This window comes from Chlorocebus sabaeus, chromosome 18 (assembly GCF_047675955.1).
Source record: "Chlorocebus sabaeus isolate Y175 chromosome 18, mChlSab1.0.hap1, whole genome shotgun sequence".
Classification (NCBI taxonomy): domain Eukaryota; kingdom Metazoa; phylum Chordata; class Mammalia; order Primates; family Cercopithecidae; genus Chlorocebus; species Chlorocebus sabaeus.
Genome location: NC_132921.1, coordinates 68606906 through 68621705, shown reverse-complemented (window position 1 = coordinate 68621705; position 14800 = coordinate 68606906). Strand labels below are relative to the sequence as shown.

Below are 14800 nucleotides of genomic sequence, written 5' to 3'. Positions count from 1 at the left end.
TGCAGCCTCGAGCTCCTAGGCTCAAGCGATCCTCTTGCCTCAGCCTCCCCAGAAGCTGGGATTACAGACGTGAGCCTCCATGTCCAGCTTCTCGACTTATTTTTAAATGCATAAAGAATATATTAGACAGCAGGCACTGTGACTCACGCCTGTAATCTCAGCAGTTTTGGAGGCTGAGACGGAAGGATTGTTTGGGGCCAAGAGTCCGACCAGCCTGGGCAACAATGAGAGACTCTGTCTCTACCAGAAAAATAAATAAATAAAATAAAATTAACCAGGCATGGTGGCATGCACCCTAGCCCCAGGTACTCGGGAGGGTGAGGTGGGAGGATCGCTTGAGCATGGGAGTTCGAGGTAGCAGTGAGCTGTCATTGCACCACTGCACTCCAGCCTGAGCAACACAGTAAAGACCAATCTCCAAAAAATAAATAGTAATAATAATAATTTTTTTAAACAAAAAAAGAAAGCCAAGTACGTTAAAATTCAGTGTTACCCATGCATGGCTAGCTCCTTCTTATTTTTTACATAACCCGTTCAATGTCACCTCCTGAGATGCCTTCCCTTGTCAGCTTACATGACAATTAAAGGAGAGATTGTGATTTACAAATATGCAGTTAACTTACAGGGGCACAAGTACTCAGTGTTGCAAAGCCAACAGCAGCAAGAGCAATAAGATAAAATGAGAAAAAGGCAGGGAGGAAGGAGGAGAGGAAGGGAGGAAGGGAAGGGGGAACGGGGGAATCGTGCAGTAGGGCTATGCCTTGACGAGCCCCTGAGCTGAGCTGAGGCCAGCCTTTCCTTTAGGCCTCTCACCGTACATACTTCTCTGGGCTAAGAGTGTTTCTTCTATTTTGAGGTACGTGCTTTTCATACCCAGTGGCCCCTAAAGGCTAACCCACTTCTCTTCATAAACTTAAGAGAAACAGAGATTCAAATATATGAGCTATAATCATGAAAGTCTAATTATTTTGAGGGAGTGTAGTGATACCCACTGATAATATGAAAATAATAAGAGCAGTTATTTGTTGAGATCTTAATACATTATATGAAACCCTTTACCTACATGATCTTGTTGATTGCTCACAAAAACGCCTGGGTGCCGTGCTTCTCATCGTTCAGACAGAGAGAGTGGGAGGTAAAGCCCTTGGCCAAGGCCACACTGATGGCAGCCGGTAGACCTGGAACGTACACTGGGTGCTGCCTGACGTGAAGCCTGTGTTCTTCCTCCTTACCAATGCCATCTTTCCTAGACACTAGCGATTTCAGAGTTTGGATTCCAACAGAGTTGATATAAAATACATGATTAGAATCAACATTTCCATTTGAAACTGGACACACAGGTTAGACCCTCAATATGCCATATTTAAATAGAGCTTAGTGTCTTGAAATAATTCCACATGATGTAGGTTTACCCACATCCTGGAGAATGGGCCAGGGGAAGGAAGAGCTGTGCCATGGGCATCGGCTGGAAGCAAAGCCATCCTCCAGGATCCTCTGGCTTCCTGAGCCAAGATGGCGTGCAGCATCATCTGTTTCTCTTCCAACTCATCTTATGGTGGGAGTTGTGCAGGAGCGACTTTCCTGCTGGTGCTCCACCCATCATTCATCCATTCCTCTCCTGGAAAGTAGTGATGAAATCTGGTTCTTAAGAACTGGAAGGTTAACCTATGAAGGGATAGATTTAAAGACCTGATGAACTTTAATTTTACCTGCAATACCTCAGCCAGGACTTGTTACTGCTGCCAAAACTTCCAGTCATTGTGACACTTTTGTCATCTTTCTAAAGTCATTATAGGACATTTTGTAGACCTTTCTTTTTTAGATGAAAGGCTCAACTTCAATCCAAAGCACAGAGAAGCAAATAATAATATTTTTTTCTCTCTATTTCTATTTGGTTCTTTTGTCCAAGAAGATCAAAGAATTACCAAATTATTTCTCTTCACCCTTGTACACACTGAATGGAGAAAAGTTTTTCTCTCCTCATTTTTCAAATAGTGAGAGGGATCATGGTGGGCCAATTTAGCTGGTAGTTTATTAAGGTAAAATAGTTTATTTTACCTTAATAGGTAGTTTATTAAGAATCACAGCATCTCAGGAAAAAAGTACTCATAGAAATATTCATTTAATAGCTAAGGAAATCGAGGCTGAGAATTTGACTTGCCCAAAGACACAGAGTCAGCAGCAGGCTGAGTCTAGATTTTAGGCGCTGGGTCCGGTGCGCTTGTGTGGTCCATGAGGGAGAGGCAGAGGGATCTCCTTCCTTCACTCACTCATTCTTCCACTCAGGCATTATCGGCATTCACGCGAGCCAGATGCTGACCTGGGACCATTTTTGTTTTTATATTTTGGAAAAGGATAGTTGGGGAGAAGAATTGGGGAGAGACAGGCCAGTCAATTCATGATCTCTATATGAATGGTAAGCGCAGTGGGGCATGCTGAGTTGAGGTGGAACGAAAGACATTCACCTGGGTTTCAGGAAAGGTCTGGACTTGGCTGGAAGGATGAGTAGGGCATGAATGGATCTGTGAAAGGTACAAAGGGAGGGAAATCGAAATGAATCTAAAGAGCATGGAGAGGAGTCAATGAAAGATGTTATATCTGTCCCTGTCTGAATGCATACCCTTCAGTTTCTGCCTAGATGGTGCCTGACCATTTCTCTTGCTCTAGAATGTCTCCTCAAATCTGTTTTCAAATATTGCTGCAGTATTAATATTACACTTATCCACATCAGTGAGTAGAAGCTTCTCTTTTCTTCTTGGTTGTGAGAACACTGGAGTGAGGAAAAGCTCAGTCATTCATCATAGTGCCCTGGGAGGTGCCTGGCACAATTCTCACCTGCTTTTTCTGATGCATATATGTAAATCATAGATATGTTACTGAATAGGAATCCAGCCACCCTCCTAAAATTCATGTCATTAGAATACCTTAATCTTATTAACCTGGAATACTATGTTATTAGAATACCTTGGTATTATTATCCTGGAATATTATTAAATAGTTCCAGGATTTTTCACTGAATCATGCTATTTGTAGTTGTTAGAGGTGCTGTTTTTATTGCTGAGTCAGATGACTACCAGGTTTCAAAGAAAGTGCTGATTAACAGGGTAACTTCTTTCTAATACCAGACTTCTCTGATCAAATGATAGATGTTCACTTGGGCGAATGGGTAAAATTAAGAGTAAAATAAATGGAAAACAAAATGAGTTTGAATGTTTTTTAAAAATCACAAATTTCTCAATTTAGATTGAGAAGTTTAGAAACTTAAATTCCTCCTTTTCCAAATTTCTCCATAGATAAGTAGCTTTGTTTTTCAAAATAAAAACTCCCAACACCAGAAACCACCCTGATTATTCAACCATATAAAATATTCATATTCTCTTGTTTCATTCTGAAAAAAATGATCTGGAAATATTGCCCCAGATCCTGTAGCTAAGAATTGCAAATCATTTTCTTTTCAGAACATCATGTTGATTTTGAGTATGGATCAAGCAAATGCAACATTTTCTGAAACTCAAAAACTCTTTTGTTTTTCCAAAATGGAAAAAAAAAACCTCACACTTGTCTTACACACAAATAAATTAAGACTTTGAATGCTTGGCTTCTGAATCATTTGAAAAATATTGGCGAAGAAGTTGTTGTAATGAACCTCAGGCCTAGCCAACATTTTAGATGCTTTAGTTTTAAGACAGGGAAGATATATTCTGCTGGGAAGAAACCCAAAAACCTCAAAAAATGAATTATTAAACTATCTGGAAGTGTCTCAGGTGTGGTAATTATGGTAGTAGCATTGTGGTCTGTCACCTTGGTTGCAATTTTTCACCTAATGTTTATAAGGGAATCTTCCAGTAGGTTAACACGGTCCTGAAATGCACTTCAAAAGGCCAAGTATACAGGAAAGTTTTAAAAACAATAACTACTAGTGAATGAGAAGGAATTTATTTCATGCTCGATGGAGTTGGGCTTTATAAATTTTTTAGCTGCTGGTTAAATCCACAATAGAGGAATGCTTCCATTGTGTGTCCTGAGTGGAAGAAAAAAAGTAGAAATTAGTATCACAGTAACAGTAACTAAAGTGAGTAACATTTCTCAACAAAAAACATGCAGACTATTAAGTCCTTGATGAAGTACTGGGAAAACTGTATCACACTACATAGCTACAGTTCTCATTCTACTCTTGATTGTTACGTGTAAAACCAAACATACCTTCTTGGTACTGTCCTGATCCTAATGCTCCTTCTCACTCTCTGATTTCCTATCCCACCTCCTGCTCAATGCTCATGTGGTTCCCCTTTATTGAAATATTTCAGTAGTCTGCAATGAGTCAGCAACCTCAGGGACTTAAAAAAAAAAACTGTTGGGAAATAAATACAAGATGGCCAAATAGGAACAGCTCCAGGCTACAGCTCCCAGCGTGATGGACACAGAAGACAGGTGATTTCTGCATTTCCAACTGAGTACCAGGTTCATCTCACTGGGACGTGTCAGACAGTGGGTGCAGGACAGCGGGTGCAGCCCACTGAGTGAGAGCCGAAGCAGGGCGAGGCATCGCCTTACCTGGGAAGCGCAAAGAATAAGGGAATCCCCTTTCCTAGCCAAGGGCAACCTTGGCACACAGCACCTGGAAAATTGGGTCACTCCCGCCCTAATACTGCGCTTTTCCAAGGGTGTTAGCAAACAACACACCAGGAGATTATATCCCACGCCTGGCTTGGAGAGTCCCACGCCCACGAAACCTCCCTCATTGCTAGCACAGCAGTCTGAGATCTAACTGCAAGGCAGCAGCGAGGCTGGGAGAGGGGCGCCCGCCATTGCTGAGGCTTCAGTAGGTAAACAAAGGGGCCAGGAAGCTCGAACTGGGTGGAGCCCACTGCAGCTCAAGGAGGCCTGCCTGCCTCTGTAGACTCCACCTCTGGGGACAGGGCATAGCCAAACAAAAGGCAGCAGAAACCGCTGCAGATTTAAATGTCCCTGTCTCACAGCTTTGAAGAGAGTAGTAGTTCTCCCAGCATGAGATCTCAGTTTGAGATCTGAGAACGGACAGACTACCTGCTCAAGTGGGTCCCTGACCCCCAAGTAGCCTAACTGGGAGACACCGCCCAGTAGGGGCAGACTGACACCTCACACGGCCGGGTACCCCTCTGAGACAAAGCTTCTGGAGGAGCAATCAGGCAACAACATTTGCTGTTCAGCAATATTCACTCTTCTGCAGCCTCTGCTGCTGATACCCAGGCAAACAGGATCTGGAGTGGACCTCCAGCAAACTCCAACAGATCTGCATCTGAGGGTCCTGACTCTTAGAAGGAAAACTAACAAACAGAAAAGACATCCACACCAAAACCCCATCTGTACGTCACCATCATCAAAGACCAAAAGTAGATAAAACCACAAAGTATGGGGTAAAACAGAGCAGAAAACTGAAAATTCTAAAAATCAGAGCGCCTCTCCCCCTTCAAAGGAATACAGCTCCTCGCCAGCAACGGAACAAAGCTGGATGGAGAATGACTTTGATGAGTTGAGAGAAGAAGGCTTCAGACGATCAAACTTCTCCAAGCTAAAGGAAGAAGTTTGAACCCATCACAAAGAAGCTAAAAACTTTGAAAAAAGATTAGACGAATGGCTAACTAGAATAACCAATGTAGAGAAGTCCTTAAATGACCTGATAGAGCTGAAAACCATGGCACGAGAACTACGTGACAAATGCACAAGCTTCAATAACTGATTCGATCAACTGGAAGAAAGGATATCAGTGATTGAAGATCAAATGAATGAAATGAAGTGAGAAGAGAAGTTTAGAGAAAAAAGAGTAAAAATAAATTAACAAAGCCTCCAAGAAATATGGGACTATGTGAAAAGACCAAATCTACTGATTTGGTGTACCTGAAAGTGATGGGGAGAGTGGAACCAAGTTGGAAAAGACTCTGCAGCATATTATCCAGGAGAACCTCCCCAACCTAGCAAGGCAGGTCAACATTCAAATTCAGGAAATACAGAGAACACCAGAAAGACACTCCTCGAGAAGAGCAGCTCCAAGACACATAATTGTCAGATTCACCAAAGTTGAAATGAAGGAAAAAATGTTAAGGGCAGCCAGAGAGAAAGGTCGGGTTATCCACAGAGGGAAGCCCATCAGACTAACAGTGGATCTCTTGGCAGAAACTCTACAAGTCAGAAGAGAGTGGGGGCCAATATTCAACGTTCTTACAGAAAAGAATTTTCAACCCAGAATTTCATATCCAGTCAAACTAACTTTCATAAGTGAAGGAGAAACAAAATCCTTTACAGACAAGCACATGCTGAGAGATTTTGTCACCACCAGACCTGCCCTACAAGAGCTTCTGAAGGAAGCACTAAACATGGAAAGAAACAACCGGTACCAGCCACTGCAAAAACATGCCAAAATGTAAAAACCATTGATGCTAGGAGGAAACTGCATCAACTAATGAGCAAAATAACCAGCTAACATCATAATGACAGGATCAAATTCACACATAACAATATTAAGCTTAAATGTAAATGTGCTAAATACTCCAATTAAAAGACACAGACTGGCAAATTGGATAAAGAGTCAAGACCCATGAGGGTGCTGTATTCAGGAGACCCATCTCACATGCAGAAACACACATAGGCTCAAAATAAAGGGATGGAGGAAGATCTACCAAGTAAATGGAAAACAAAAAAAGGCAGGGGTTGTGATCCTAGTCTCTGATAAAACGACTTTAAACCATCAAAAATCAGAAGAGACAAAGAAGGCCATTACGTAATGGTAAAGGGATCAATTCAACAAGAAGAGCTAACTCTCCTAAATATATATGCACCCAATACAGGAGTACCCAGATTCATAAAGTAGGTCCTTAGAGACCTACAAAGTGACTTAGACTCCCATACAATAATAATGGAAGACTTTAACGCCCAACTGTCAACATTAGACAGATCAACGAGACAGAAAGTTAACAAGAATATCCAGGAATTGAACTCAGCTCTGCACCAAGTGGACCTAATAGACATCTACAGAACTCTCCACCCCAAATCAACAGAATATACATTCTTCTCAGCACCACATCACACTTATTCCAAAATTGACCACATAGTTGGAAGTGAAGCACTCCTCAGCAAATGTAAAAGCACAGAAATTATAACAAACTGTCTCTCAGACCACAGTGCAAACTAGAACTCAGGATTAAGAAACTCACTCAAAACCACTCAACTACATGGAAACTGAACAACCTGCTCCTGAATGACTATGGGGTAAATAACGAAATGAAGACAGAAATAAAGATGTTCTTTGAAACCAATGAGAACAAAGATACAACATAGCAGAATCTCTGGGACACACTTAAGGTAGTGTGTAGAGGGAAATTTATAGCACTAAATGCCCACAAGAGAAATCAGGAAAGATCTAAAATTGACACCCTAATGTCACAATTAAAAGAACTAGAGAAGCAAGAGCAAACACATTCAAAAGCTAGCAGAAGGCAAGAAATAACTAAGATCAGAGCAGAGCTGAAGGAGATAGAGAGACACAAAAATCCCTTCAAAAAATCAATGAATCCAGGAGCTGGTTTTTTGAAAAGATCAACAAAATTGATAGACCGCTAGCAAGACTAATAAAGAAGAAAAGAGAGAAGAATCAAATAGATGCAATAAAAAATGATAAAGCTGGTATCACCACCGACCCCACAGAAATACAAACTACCATCAGAGAATACTATAAACACCTCTATGCAAATAAACTAGAAAACCTAGAAGAAATGGATAAATTCCTGGACACATACACCCTCCCAAGACTAAACCAGGAAGAAGTTGAATCCCTGAATAGACCAATAATAGTCTCTGAAATTGAGGCAATAATTGGTAGCCTACCAACCAAAAAAAGTCCAGGACCAGACGGATTCACAGCCGAATTCTACCAGAGGTACAAGGAGGAGCTGGTACCATTCCTTCTGAAACTATTCCAATCAATAGAAAAAGAGGGAATCCTCCCTAAATCATTTTATGAGGCCAATATCATCCTGATACGAAAGCCTGGCAGAGACACAGCAAAAAAAGAGAATTTTAGACCAATATCACTGATGAACATCAATGCAAAAATCCTCAGTAAAATACTGGCAAGCCAAATCCAGCAGCACATCAAAAAGCTTAACCACTGTGATCAAGTGGGCTTCATCCCTGGGATGTAAGGCTGCTTCAACATATGCAAATCCATAAATGTAATCCAGCATATAAACAGAACCAAGGACAAAAACCACACGATTATCTCAATAGATGCAGAAAAAGCTTTTGACATAATTCAACAGCCCTTCATGCTAAAAACTCTCAATAAATTCGGTATTGATGGAACGTATCTCAAAATAATAAGAGCTCTTTATGACAAATCCACAGCCAGTATCATACTGAATGGGCAAAAACTGGAAGCATTCCCTTTGAAAACTGGCACAAGACAGGGATGCCCTCTCTCACCACTCCTATTCAACATAGTGTTGGAATAGAAGTTCTGGCCAGGGCAATCAGGCAGGAGAAAGAAATAAAGGGTATTCAATTAGGAAAAGAAGAAGTCAAATTGTCCCTGTTTGCAGATGACATGATTGTATATTTAGCAAACCCCATCGTCTCAGCCCAAAATCTCCTTAAGCTGATAAGCAACCTCAGTAAAGTCTCAGGATACAAAATCGATGTGCAAAAATCACAAGCATTCCTATACACTGGTAACAGACAAACAGAGAGCCAAATCATGAGTGAACTCCCATTCACAATTACTTCAAATAGAATAAAATATCTGGGAATCCAACTTACAAGGGATGTGAAGGACCACTTCAAGGAGAACTACAAACCACTGCTCAACAAAATAAACGAGTACACAAACAAATGAAAGAACATTCCATGCTCATGGATAGGAAGAATCAATATTGTGAAAATGGCCATACTGCCCACGGTAATTTATAGATTCAGTGCCATCCCCATCAAGCTACCAATGACTTTCGTCACAGAATTGGAAAAAACTACTTTAGAGTTCATATGGAACCAAAGAAGAACCCGTATTGCCAAGACAATCCTAAGCCAAAAGACCAAAGCTGGAGGCATCACGCTACCTGACTTCAAACTATACTACAAGTCTACAGTAACCAAAACAGCATGGTACTGGTACCAAAACAGAGACATAGACCGGTGGAACAGTACAGAGCCCTCAGAAATAATGCCACACATCTGATCTTTGAAAACCCTGAAAAAAAAAAAAAAAAAAAGAAATGGGGAAAGGATTCCCTATTTAATAAATGGTGCTGGGAAAACTGGCTAACCATATGTAGAAAGCTGAAACTGGATCCCTTCCTTACACTTTATACAAAAATTAATTCAAGATGGATTAGAGACTTAAATGTTAGACCTAAAACCATAAAAACCCTAGAAGAAAACCTAGGCAATACCATTCAGGACACAGGCATCAGCAAGGACTTCATGTGTAAAACACCAAAAGCCATGGCAACAAAAGCCAAAATTGACAAATGGGATCTAATTAAACTAAAGAGCTTCTGCACAGCGAAACAAACTACCATCAGAGTGAACAGGCAACCTACAGAATGGGAGAAAATTTTTGCTATCTACTAATATCCAGAACTCAAACAAATTTACAAGAAAAAAACAACCCCATCAAAAAGTGGGTGAAGGATATGAACAGACAATTCTCAAAAGAAGACGGCCAACAGACACATGAAAAAATGCTTATCATCACTAACCATCAGAGAAATGCAAATCCAAACCACAGTGAGATACCATCTCACACCAGTTAGAATGGCGATCATTAAAAAGTCAGGAAGCAACAGGTGCTGGAAAGGATGTGGAGAAATACGAATGCTTTTATGCTGTTGGTGGGACTGTAAACTAGTTTAACCATTGTGGAAGACAGTGTGGCGATTCCTCAAGGATCTACAACTAGAAATACCATTTGATCCAGCCATCCCATTACTGGGTATATACCCAAAGGACTATAAATCATGCTGCTATAAAGACACATGCACACATATGTTTATTGGGGCACTATTCACAATAGCAAAGACTTGGAACCAACCCAAATGTCCATCAATGACAGACTGGATTAAGAAAATGTGGCACATATACACCATGAAATACTACGCAGCCATAGAAAGGATGAGTTCATGTCCTTTGTAGGGACATGGATGCCATTGGAAACCATCATTCTCAGCAAACTATCGAAAGAGCAGAAAGCCAAACACCGCATGTTCTCAGTCATAGGTGGGAATTGAACAATGAGATCACTTGGACACAGGAAGGGGAACATCACACACTGGGGCCTATCATGGGATGGGGGGAGGGGGGAGGGATAGCATTAGGAGACATACCTCATGTAAATGACGAGTTAATGGGTGTAGCACACCAACATGGCACATGTATACATTTGTAACAAACCTGCACGTTGTGCACATGTACACTAGAACTTAAAGTATAATAATAATAAAAAAATTGTTTACCTGCCTGGGCAAAAAGAGTAAAGCCCCATCTCAAAAAAAAAAGATTATGTTTAAAATATGCTTGCTTTAGTACACATTTCTAACCACCCCCCCACCCCTGCTTCTTTTTTTTGAGACAGAGTCTCTCTGTGTTGCCCAGGCTGGAGTGCAGTGGCATGATTTTGGCTCACTGCAACCTCTGCTTCTTAAGTTTAAGTGATTCTCCTGCCTTAGCCTCCTGAGTAGTTGGTATTACAGGTGTGTGCCACCACGCCCCACTAATTTTTTTGTATTTTTAGTAGAGATGGAGTTTCACCATGGTGGCCAGGCTGGTCTCGAACTCCTGACCTCAAGTGATCCACCCCACCTCGGCCTTCCAAAGTGCTAGGATTACAGGCTTGAGTCATCACGCCTGGCCCCAACCTTCTTTCATCTTCTTTCATCTTTGAACAGATGTGGTTCTTTGCAACAAAAGGATAGTGATTACTCTATAACTATGAAAAGGGAGTAAATATAATATGCAAGACATCACTTTTAGTGAAGATTTTTTTCCAAATATTAGCTTATCTGAGGAGGAAGATTTAGTTTTAGTGAAAGACAACACAGATATTTTTATGAAATTAATTATTTGAAGGTTTTACTTGCATAGGCATGCTAATGAAGTATATTTCTTCTAAATATACTTTCAATAAAAAAAGCAATCTTTCTTTTTATTAAAAGTATATTTAGGGCCAGGTGCAGTGGCTCACCAGCACTTTGGGAGGCTGAGGCGGGTGGATCACTTGAGGTCAGGAGTTCGAGACCAGCCTGACCAACATGGTGAAACCCCGTCTCTACTAAAAATAGAAAAATTAGCCAGGCGCGGTGGTGCATGCATGTAATCCCAGCTACTCAGTAGGCTGAGGCAGGAGAATCGCTTGAACCTAGGAGGTGGAGGTTGAAGTGAGCCAAGATCGTGCCACTGCACTCCAGCCTGGGCAACAGAGTGAGACTCTGTCTCAAAAAAAAAAAAAAAAAAAAAAAAAAATTTATATATATATATATATGTGTATATATATATATATATATATAGAGAGAGAGAGAGAACAGCCAGATAAGAAACCTGTCCAGTGCAAAGAACTATCTGATGCTGATTATTATAACTGAGATATTATTCTCCAAAAACGGTTAAATTTATGTTCGTGAGGTTTGAGCTGCTTTTCCTCAGTGGCTCAGGGCAAAGACTCTGGCAGAGATAGTGTGTGGGGCCCCCATGACTCCCTGGCCCCCTCCCCCTCCTCAATAACAAGACCCTGCAGTTACTCAGATTGGGAGGTAGTGGGGAGTTCTTTTGATGTCCTGCACCTGGTGGGGGTGAATAAGGAGAAAGTGGCAACATTCATTAACTGGTGAAGTATTTGTTGTTAATCGAGAAATGCCTTGTGAAGTCAGTTCTTGTAACCTTGGTTTCTTTTTCTTGCTTGACTAGTCTGTGTGAAGGGAATGGATAAAGTTGATTGTACTGTAAATCTAAATGCATGTATGTAATACAGAACCAAAAAATGTCATTTTAGCTGTTTGGACAAAACGCCATAGTTTAAAAGCATATTTTATTTTAAATGATGAGCTCATAAGAGAAATTTGAATGAGAATACTAGAATGTTATGGTCATAAAGGATGGAGGAAATTATTATTTATCTTAGTACCAAATAGAATAAATGTCAGCCCCTGCTACAGGTAAGTACCACATACAAGAATGTATATGTTACTGTAGGAGCTCCATTATTACATAAAATATAACTGTCTAACTACTGCTTGATGAAAATAATAAATTGTGGAGCTGCATGATTAAACATAATATGTCATCTGGTTCCTCATAAAGCATTTTTTTCTTAGTTTATATTAAGAAAAGAAGTCCCTTGACAGGGATATGATAAAAATAAGCATCTTTAAGTTAAAAATGAAAATAAATATATTAAACATAGTATATGATGTAAGTCCATGTTATGTTTCAAAATTAAGAATAAGGCTTTAGAGTACAAATACTAAATAACCATTTTAACTTGAGAGGGTAAGGACTTATTGACAGAATGGGGTCCTTCTATTTGAGTAGAAATTACTAATAGGTAGTTCTGTTTTATGTAAAAAGTTTTTGAAAGACTACCTAATTTTTTTTTTAATAGATGCATGGTAAGTTTTTTAGTGTAGCAAGTGTTAGAAAAAGACCCATTTTTGTTTTATAATTTAAAATTTAAAATATTTATAATGGAAAAGATCATTGGCTGTATTAGGCAGTGCCTAAAAAATAATAATTGAAGCCATGAATTCCTTCTGTGTTACTAAAATTACACTGTGCTATTTTCAATTTCACTGAAAAATAAACATTTCAGTAATGGTATTTCTATATGGTTTTTACAAAGAAAAGATTTTATATTCTGTGATCTTTTAAGATCGAGTCGTGGTATGTTAGAGAAACGCCACTGAGCTGAGACCGTTGTAGTACGCTCTCAGCGCAGTGTCCATGCCTGGAGAATGTGTCTTCAATGTCGCGTACACACCATCGTTTCTGTATCTTCACAGAATCTTCACTGCTGCTATCCCCTTTTACCAAGATAAAGTTACATCTCCAAAGAACCGAATGGAGGGACTTTCCTCACAGTCACCCGGAAATTATTTCCTGAATAGTTTGGACCTGGTACTGATCTTGGCTGCTTAAAGATAAAATCAGCTGAGACAAAGAAACTGTACAAAGGCAAAGATCAATAATGACTGGAAAAGCATTTTGAAAACTGGATCTTTGGATTCTGAAATTTTATTCACCAAAGAAAACAGGAGTGAAGAAAGAGAAGAGAGAGAGACAAAAAAACAAAAACAAAAACAAATCCTAGATAATTATAGAAAAGACCTTGTAAATACTACCAGAGGCAACTGGACCAAAGTGAGGACAGAATAAATGCCCTTCCTTCCAGTGATAGGTGTTTGAATTGCATTGATAAATATATGCATTGGTCATTTGAAACTTCCCTTAAAGCCTGTTTCACAACATTTTATTGTAAACATTTTCAATCAGAAAAGTGGAAAGAATTGTACAGTGAACACCCATACTCTTGCCTTGATTTTTATTTATTTATTTTTTTTTGAGACTGAGTCTCGCTCTATTGCCCAGGCTGGAATGCAGTGGCACGATCTCCACAGCGGCTGAACTAATTTACACTCCCACCAACAGTATATAAGCATCCCTTTTGTCCACAGCTTCTCCGGTATCTGTTGTTTTTTGACTTTTTTAGTCATAGACATTCTGACTAGTGTGAGATGGCATATCATTGGAAGCCAGCTTACTTTGTGATGCATTTTGAAGTGAGTTGGAGACATAAGTATACTTTACTCCTAAACATTTCCCCGTGTACTTTGGTATTTGTTTATGATTCTTTTATTTTGTTTTTTTGAGGTAGAATGTGCACGTACTAAGATACACAGATCTCCCCAAATCTTAGGTGTACTCATTCTATGATTTTTCACAACTGCATCTGCCTGTGAAACCCAAAACTTTATCGAGATATGAACATATTACCCTAGAAAGTTCCTCTGTCCTTTCATAGTCAATCCTTACCCCTGCAATAATGTTTTGACTTTTCCCCATAGATGAACTTTGCTTCTCCTAGAATTTCATATGGCTGAAACCACGCTGGTATCCTGTGTTTGTGTAAGGATTCCTTCATTCAGCACATAGACTTTCAGTCTCCTTTTGATTCACCTACCAAGTGGGATGGGGTAAGCTCATTCTCTGGATTTCAAGTGCTCAGCTGCTTTGGTGAATTTTCACTTTCAGGCCTGTTTCCTGCCATTCTCAATCTTGCCAGCAACACTGACATCAGTACCAATGCCACCTGTGGCGAGAAGGGGCCCGAGATGTTCTGCAAACTTGTGGAGCATGTGCCGGGTCGGCCCGTCCGAAACCCACAGTGCCGGATCTGTGATGGCAACAGTGCGAACCCCAGAGGCAAGTGTCGCGCCTTCGTTTCTGAAGTTCCCGTGGGAATGTACACTTTGTGAGATGAGGACTGAGGCTTCTATTAGGAAGCCATAAACATTGTGTTCACCTTCACTGCTCTTTGTTTCCACTAGCATTACGGTTTAGAACTTAAGAAATGTAAAGCAAGAGCTGAGAGGAATTCATGTTTTTTGTTTTCTTTTAACAGAACGCCATCCGATATCACATGCCATAGATGGCACCAATAACTGGTGGCAAAGTCCCAGCATTCAGAATGGGAGAGAGTATCACTGGGTCACAATCACTCTGGACTTAAGACAGGTAGGTCAGGCCAGCACCATCGAAGAGTGTCTATGGGCTGCTCAGCTGT

The 14800-nt window shown here is 40.3% G+C and overlaps 1 protein-coding gene across 1 annotated transcript in view; it reads left to right on the top strand.

Moving 5' to 3' along the window:
* LAMA1 (laminin subunit alpha 1) overlaps positions 1 to 14800 on the top strand; it is a 166206-nt gene that overhangs the window by 24901 nt on the left and 126505 nt on the right. Inside the window, exons 2-3 of the mRNA XM_007974613.3 lie at positions 14269 to 14439; positions 14639 to 14751. Coding sequence (XP_007972804.3) covers positions 14269 to 14439; positions 14639 to 14751 — 284 coding nt within the window. The remainder of the gene's footprint in view (positions 1 to 14268; positions 14440 to 14638; positions 14752 to 14800) is intronic.